This window comes from Bidens hawaiensis, unplaced genomic scaffold, assembly GCF_021521415.1.
Source record: "Bidens hawaiensis isolate Kalapana, Puna unplaced genomic scaffold, B.hawaiensis_p1.1 tig00014036_1, whole genome shotgun sequence".
NCBI lineage: Eukaryota > Viridiplantae > Streptophyta > Magnoliopsida > Asterales > Asteraceae > Bidens > Bidens hawaiensis.
Window position 1 is genome coordinate 174,178 of NW_027492207.1, and position 8,093 is coordinate 182,270.

Sequence of the window (8,093 nt, forward strand, 5' to 3'; positions counted from 1 at the left end):
TGTTTGACGGTTTGTGGTTTTGAACCGGTTTGGAAAATCGAATAAGGGAATGTATTATATTATGTTTGAAAGGTGCTTGCGTAATGATAATCAAGTTAGATGATTGATTTTTTTAGATTATGAAAACTTAGATTAAAGAGAACAGTGTTTGTTTTTATGATGTAATTTTAAAAAAATTATATATTAATGTATGAAATAAATTATGACAACTTAAAAACCATAAGAAATTATAGAAAAAGTTGATCTGAACTTTATGAAACCAAATAGTAGGACTTTGTGTAAAGCAAAAAAAAAATTAAGCGTTAAAATCAAGTTGTTTTTGTCGAACAGGCCAACCAAGCCGTTTTGAATTAGTTTATACAAAAACTATAGTTGTGGGTTACGCCCACAACACTCATCAATCAGTCGAATGTTAGAATAGTTAACACCTAGTAGGAACATATTTTTTTATTTTTATATCTTTATTTTTTTATTATTATAATACAAAAAACTTGAACACTTATTAATCAATCAATTATCCGGATAATTAACAACCCTAATTTTTTTTTTATTTTGTATCTTTATTTTTTTATTATTATAATACAAAAACTTAACCACTTATTAATCAATCAATTATCCGGATAGTTTAACAACCCTAAAATTTTTTTATTTTGTATCTTTATTTTTTTATTATTATAATACTTTAACTTGTTTTCTATATAAATAAGCACTTAGTATTAGTGTTAATCAGATTTCTATATAACTTTAATAACTTAAAATCAAAGAAATGTGAAATTTGCTTATGACTTGTTATTTTGAACCTTCATCATTGTTTTCGGTAGCAATACCAGAACTTGTTGAGTGAGGTCATCATCGATTTCTTTCTCAACCGACTAAAACGATGCATGGGTCAAACTCATATTTTTTTTTCTTCTTAAATTACAGTTTAAATCTTATAACAAAGATTGGGATTTTAGCTTTCGATTGGGATTTTAGCTTTCGCACAAGATCGTGTGTTTAAATTTATAAAAGTGATTTATACTAAGACTAAACACACACAAAATAGGCAAGTGTACCTATCGTACATGTAGAATAGTATTGGTAAGAACCAAGTATCGATCCGTGGACACAAATGTTTCTAATAATGAACCTTTGTTTTAATTCAATCGAGAATTTTAATCATTTTGGAGTTGATTTTTAACTTTTTATAAAATATAAATACTTATATATAATATATAGGTGAAGAAGAGAAATTCTTAAACAAGTTATTTAATTATATGAACGTTACCATCTAAGATCAAGAATCCATTACATTCATCCTTGATGATTATAATATAATAAACGCATGATAAACTTGCCGTAATAATATATGATAGAATAGCCTCTCATTTCTAAGTGAACATATTCTATGACATAAAAGCAAGTAGTATGCGTATTTTAAAGTCAACCAATGTCATGTTATCACGAGAATGTCAATTTAAGTTGGCAGGTCGTTTAGTAAAGTAGAAAGATTAGGATGGACTTCGATTTCTCAAATACCAATTCTAACAACTTCGGGTAGTTATAGTTTAGTCACACAACCTCCCCTTGATTTAAATAGGTTATAATTACACATTCCGTTGACATATGATTTATTTAACTATCATGATAACCTAAGCAATCGTGTTAACAATGTTATTTCAGAAACCAAAACTAGAGAAATAGATCATAACTTATATCTCATCATTTCTAAGTACAATATAAGGATTCATGTTTCGATAAATTATCAAAGTATTCTTTCTTTCAAGAACATAAATCGATCATGAATGATTGTCAATAATGATTGTCAATCACCAACTTTGAATTGTTGAATTAAGATAGTGAAACATTTCTCATCAAAAGATAATTGCAAAATAACCATGTACTTTACTAAACTAAATCACATGTTAAACATAATTATCAAGTAAAACAAAGTTTCTTCATAGATTTTAGATGGTAAATGGAGTTTAGCTCAATATGAGCATGGTTATGAACATTAAAAGAGATGAAGATAACAAACACATAATTAAACTAGAACAATCTAATCAAATGTATATGGACCTTCCTTTTTAATGATGATGGTGGATGATTATGATGATGGATGATGATGATAACTTCCAAGCCTTCAAACACTCTATAAGATCTTCAATATGAGTGTAATGTGGGTGTTTTATAAGAGAAAACTGTTTAAGAACCTTCTTCAAGCACACTCATCAAATGCCACAAGAGCCTCTATTTATAGGCTGACTAAGGTAAGTGGCACGGCCCCGTGCTCCTGAGGCACGGTCCCGTGTCTAGGTGTCCAATTGCATTAAATGTTGTCAGATCGTACATGATGACTCAACCACGGCCCCGTGTTTCTTGAGGCACGGCCCCATGCTTTATTGTGACATGTGCTAATTCTTTTTGTCTTATTTGAAAGGTGACCACGGCCCCGTGGTTGAGAAGGCACGGCCCCGTGCTTTTGTCTTCCGTGTTTGTCTTTTCTTGTATATTTGTTAAAAGAACTTTAAGTCTTCGAGTCAAATTCGAACATCCGGAATGAAATGTCATATGAAAATGTAACCACCTACCTAACTAACTAATGTAAACAAACTTAATATTATTATTGAAACAATAACTAAATTCAGTTCATAATCTCACCAGAGAATAACAAATCGAGTGAGTTGTTGTTATCATTATCATTATCAGAAGCATTATTATTTTATTCTCAGTTAACAACAGACGTTCAATCTGCTGAGCAATAGACGGTGGAACCCTAAGCACAAACTGCTCCTCCATCTGTATGTAATCCAACTCACAACAAAATTAAACATTAATTAACACACATAACGAATTTGAAATACAGTTAATTTAAATGAAATTGAAGATTCAGGGTTTATTATGGATTAAAAAATTACGACAATTGATTACTGGAATCACTGAGATTGAGATCGTACCTTGATTCGTTGCTAAGGTGAAATGACAATACAGGTTTTGAATTGAATAATATTATCAACTTCGGGGGCCGGAGAGTCTCCGACGAAGCAGAGGTATGGATTTGGATTTTATAGGTTTCCAAAACACCCGGTTTATAACCCGGCCCACTTCGGTAAAAAAAACGGGTTTGGGCCAAACCGGTTTGGACCTGTCCCAACTAGAGATACACAAGCCGGTTTAAAACTCAAAACCGGTTTGGTTTGGTCAACAAATGTCAAAACCAGTTTATGATCGGTTTCAGTTCGGGTTGAAATCGGTTTCTTACCATGTAACGATCAGTTTCGGTTCGGGTTTTGACCGGTTGTTGTCCGGTTTGGCCGGTTTCGGTTTGGTTAACCGGTTGAAACCGGATTTGATGGAGAAAACTAAAAACCGGTTCCAAATCTCCAGTTCAAATCGGTTCCAAACCGGTTTCTACATAATCAGTTTCAAACTGGTTCGATTTTCGGGTTGGTTCGGTTAACCGGTTTGTTTGCCCACCTATAATCCTAACCGTTTTGTGTACCGATTCGTAGTCTCATTGACTGAAAGCGTTTGAAACCAGTTTTGGACCCGGCCCAAGGTAATAACATGTCAACGACCCGGGTTTATAATCTGGCCATAATCGATATGGTTTGAGCATTATTCCTCGTAAACGAGGTTATAACTTGAACCCATTTTATACAAACCGATTTTTATTATCTGTTGATCAATCCGATTTGAATTACAGCTCAAATCGGTTTTGTACGCCTCTAATTAAAAGCTGTTTTTTCTCTATTTTTTTATCCTATACAAAACAATATTCACCCAAAGACTACGGTGGTGCTTGTTTTTTCACAAAAGAGCTTCATGGCCTCTTTTGTCTACGCCGGGCAGACATTGAGGTTTGCAGACTGTTTGTTTTCCGAAAGATAATTCATTAAAAAAAATATGCGCACCCTCTTCTTCGCGCATACATGGACCACTCACTTCTCACCTCTTTTAAATGGTCAGATGAGCATCTAAAATGCTTATCGAAGAGGTTTGAGCGATGAGTTGTTTGAACAATACGATCAACCCAATGTGTCATTCAGAAATACTCATGTGCACGTTGATGCTGAAGAAGATGAGGTTGAAGCACATGGCACTGCATCAGATTGGGGATATATGACGCAATTACGAGATGAAATTATTGAGTAGTTAATGCAAAGTACTGAAGAAATTATTTAAAAAAAATGTTATTGTGGTTTTATGAATATTATTTCAGTGTTATCTGACTGTTATTTAAATTTCTATGTTAAATGACCTTTTTATTTAAATTTCAGCTTATTCAAAAATTTATGTTATATATTAGCAGTTTGCATACGTTAAAAAAACAAACAGTTTTCTTTTTGCAGACTGTAGAGGTTTGCTCCACCTCTTCTGCTATAAATGCTTGCAGATGTGATCCGCAAACTGTAAACATTTTATCTATTAATAAACAGACAACACCTAAAAGCCGGGAGAAGTCGTTTTCTACCTTTTCTACATATGGTACATTACAAGCCTATTGGTGCAAAGTGTTCTATTTTAATACGTACATATGTGGTTTTAGTTTGTTTTTTTCTTTTTCTTTAAAAAAAACCACACTTCTTTTTGTTTAATTTAATATACAAAAACCTACACCCTATTGTTTGTCAATCCACATTTTTCAACTTTTACTGGTGTGGATTGACGAAGAAAATAGTGAAAAGGTTTTTGTTTATTAAATAAAAAATATATATGGATTTTTCGTATTCTGTACTTTACTTCTGCTACTTCAAATGGTACGTATTTTGCACTTATGTATGGGCTCCGATAACCACACTCGGAAGAACGGTAACACATCGAACAACTCACCATTTCACCCTTGACCTGAAACCCGATGGTACCTGTCTTGCAAGACCCATCAACCAGAGACCGACCTTACCATTCATGGTTGATTTTCGGTTCACATTTTTCTGCACAATCGGTTCTAGGTCAGTTCGGACCCATTGGACAGTTCTACGTACCACCACTTATAATACTAATGCATATACGCACATGAAGCTTACTTAGGGCCCGAGGTCCTCCCCCCCCACCCTATGCAACACTTGATCCGCTAAGATGTTTTTTTTCTTAATAAAAACTTAATAAAAGTAGTTTGTGTAACCCGTCCAACCTTGATCGACAAAGTGAACTTTTTTGTATAGCAATCAAACTCACGGACTTTATCAATACTCTGCTAAGGTAAAGTATGGTGTACAATAAACCGTCGCACCCAAAATAAAAGTAACAAAACTATAAACTAGTAACAAATTGAATGTTTAAATACGTTGATTTCATATACTATGTGTCACAGGCTTATACAAGCTTGATTCTCCATACATTACATATGACACTCATTTATTCCTTATTCATAAAACAAAAAACAAAAAAAAGCATATACTTTTGTTTCACACCCTTGCAAAATCAACTGTGGCCTTCCCATCATGAGCCTTTCTAAAAAAATGCTTGACATAATCCGAGTAGAGTACATTTTTGTAGATCGGTTTCTTTCCGCTCTCAATCACTTCCGCCAATGGTCCAATAATGTCACTAGGCCTCGGGTTGACAAATATCGGGACATAAATCCTATTATCATTTCCATTAGCAATTACACGATGCTCAACGCTTTTGTACTTACCGTTACTCATGATTTGAAGTGCATCTCCAACGTTGATCACCAAAGATCCATTAACCGTAGGGATGTGAACCCATTTCATAGAACTAGTGTTTCGTACGTAAACCCCCCCTATGTCATCTTGAAGTAGTATTGTGAGTGTGGATACGTCTGAATGACGGCCCACACCGACAGTGAGCTCAGGGTTAGGACATTTGGGATAGTAGTTAAGGTTAATCCTCTTTGAACCCATTAGAATCGATTCTTTAGCCTCGTCGATTTCTTTTACGTTTAGTCCGTTCATTAGTATCTTGAGCAGCTTCTTGACAACGGTTTCGGAACTCTTTATATATTCCAAAGCTTGATGCCTGTGGTGACAAAGATACTCCATATTTGAAACTTTATAATGATGTCAAGTATATATAAGTATATAAATAACTACTAACTAGATGTGCCAAATTTGATACAGTTTACTTATTTAATGATCAAACCTAGTTACTTTTATCTCTTGTATAATTTATCACTCCCATCAACTATGATCAAAATATAGCCTTAAAGTTAACCATTAAACAAAAGAGTGAACTGCGGTTATCGTCCCCGTGGTTTGTCTATATCTACGGTTTTATTCCAATAGTTTCAAATTTACGATTCTTCTATGTGGTTTCATTTCACTTGCAATTAAATCCGACCCCACCAACCCCATTAAGTATGATCGTTAAAAACCCATCAACGTGAGAGACCGTTTTGTTCTTTTCTTTTCCCCGAATGCACCCCAATCACTCATGTGAGGGGGCTTGCGAATTAAAGTTAGGGGCACGCTGATGGATTTAACGACCAGACTTAACGGGATCAGGTTTAATTGCATGTGAAATGAAACCACAGGGAAGTATCGTATATTTAAAACTGTCAGACTAAAACCGTAGATTTAGACAAATCAAGGGGACGAAAACCGCAGTTTACTCTTAACAAAAACTGATAGATTAAAAAATGCTGGATTCTTGGTTATATTTTCTTACATTTTCTTTAAAAAAAGGTTATATAACTATGCAAATTAACTAATCAAACAGTTTTTGTTACCTCAAAATGATTATAATACCTTTTGACGATCTAGTGACATTTTCAAAGTCTATATAGTTAACATACTTATTGACATATGCATGGTTTCTTCATATATACTACATACCAAAAGTGGAATAATATTTACATTAGTTTAACACAGTTAGTTAATTAAGTTTATCATTTCTAAATTAAACAAATACTTGTACCTACAAACTGGAGGCCAAAGGGAAGCAGCCTCATCATCAGAAACAAAGAACAAGCTAAGATAATCCTTCCACTCGAGCGCTTTCTCCGCTTCAGGAGTAAAGCTCATACCAAACCGAACACTATTGGTAACCGATTGCTCTTTCGAGTATTTCAGCTTTTCTTCAGCTGGCAACTCATAAAACTTATGAGTTGCATCTTTCACATCTTCAAGAACATGCATGGGAACTCCATGGTTTATTATTTGGATAAATCCCCATTTTTCCGCGGCATCACATACCGCCTTTGTTACTTTTGGATCATCTCAATTCGACAAGTCAATAACCGGGATTGAATCTTTATTAAATTCTTCGTTGGTAGTATGATCAAACCGCTCTTGTGGCGGTTGAATGTACTGGTATGGTAATATCTTGATCCCCAGGTCCGATAACCTGACCCCATGACCTTTGTTCACTACAAAGTCAAGAATGTTTAGTGGGCTTGAGTGGATAGTGGAGATTGATGGAGCCATGGTTCAAGAAGCTAGTGTGTTAATTAAGGTGATGGTTTTGTTTAGTTAGTTTGGTTACTATTTATATATATAGAATCTAGTAGAAGATAAAAGATAATAAGTAGCAGTATTCATGCCTTGTGACATGCATATGCATGGCTATGCACATTCCGGTTGGTTTGTGAAAGGAACAGTTTATATTTCGTGTTATTAATATTATTAAATAAATGTTTGATTAATTAAAATCTAGTGGTGTAGAAATCGATAGTCGGGGACTAATGATTAGTCGGGATTAATCGGATCAGACTTTAATATAAAATTTTCAGTTTTATATATACATATACATTTTTATATGTAATTTTCAGTTTTATATATACATATATACATTTTGGCCGGAAATTGGCCAGAATCTCATTGAAAACCGCTGAATTTGGCTGGAACATCATCGGAAACCGTTGATTTTGTTCGGAACTTCGCCAAAAAAAATGTTGACTAAGTCCGACGAATCGCGATTTTCACCGGATTTGACCATTGACTTGATTAATTGGCTGACTAGTCCAAAATTAATCACTGAGGTGGTTGTACACACTCCGGTTGGTTTGTAAAAGGAACGGTTTATATTTCGTGTTATTAATATTATTAAATAAATTTATGATTAATTAAAGCTGATATGAATTCTTTTTTATTTTCTTTTTTCTCGTAAATGTATTTTAATGATTTAATCTAATATATCTGATTATCTTTTAT

The 8,093-nt window shown here is 33.8% G+C and overlaps 1 protein-coding gene across 1 annotated transcript; it reads right to left on the bottom strand.

The window, feature by feature from the left end:
- Positions 1–5,298: 5,298 nt before the first annotated feature.
- Positions 5,299–7,369, bottom strand: LOC143545770 (feruloyl CoA ortho-hydroxylase F6H1-1-like). The gene is made up of 2 exons (XM_077037593.1): positions 6,859–7,369; positions 5,299–5,961 (listed from the first exon to the last, which is right to left on the bottom strand). Exons 1-2 carry the CDS (start codon positions 7,077–7,079, stop codon positions 5,388–5,390), a joined length of 795 nt encoding a protein of 264 aa, XP_076893708.1. The 5' UTR covers positions 7,080–7,369; the 3' UTR covers positions 5,299–5,387.
- Positions 7,370–8,093: the final 724 nt, after the last annotated feature.

Excerpts from the sequence above, each read along its gene's own strand:
- LOC143545770 (XM_077037593.1), bottom strand. The coding sequence starts at position 7,079 with ATGCATGTTCTTGAAGATGTGAAAGATGCAACTCATAAGTTTTATGAG. Across the intron at positions 5,962-6,858 it reads CTTTGGCCTCCAGTTTGTAG|GCATCAAGCTTTGGAATATA; the intron begins GTACAAGTATTT and ends TTGTCACCACAG.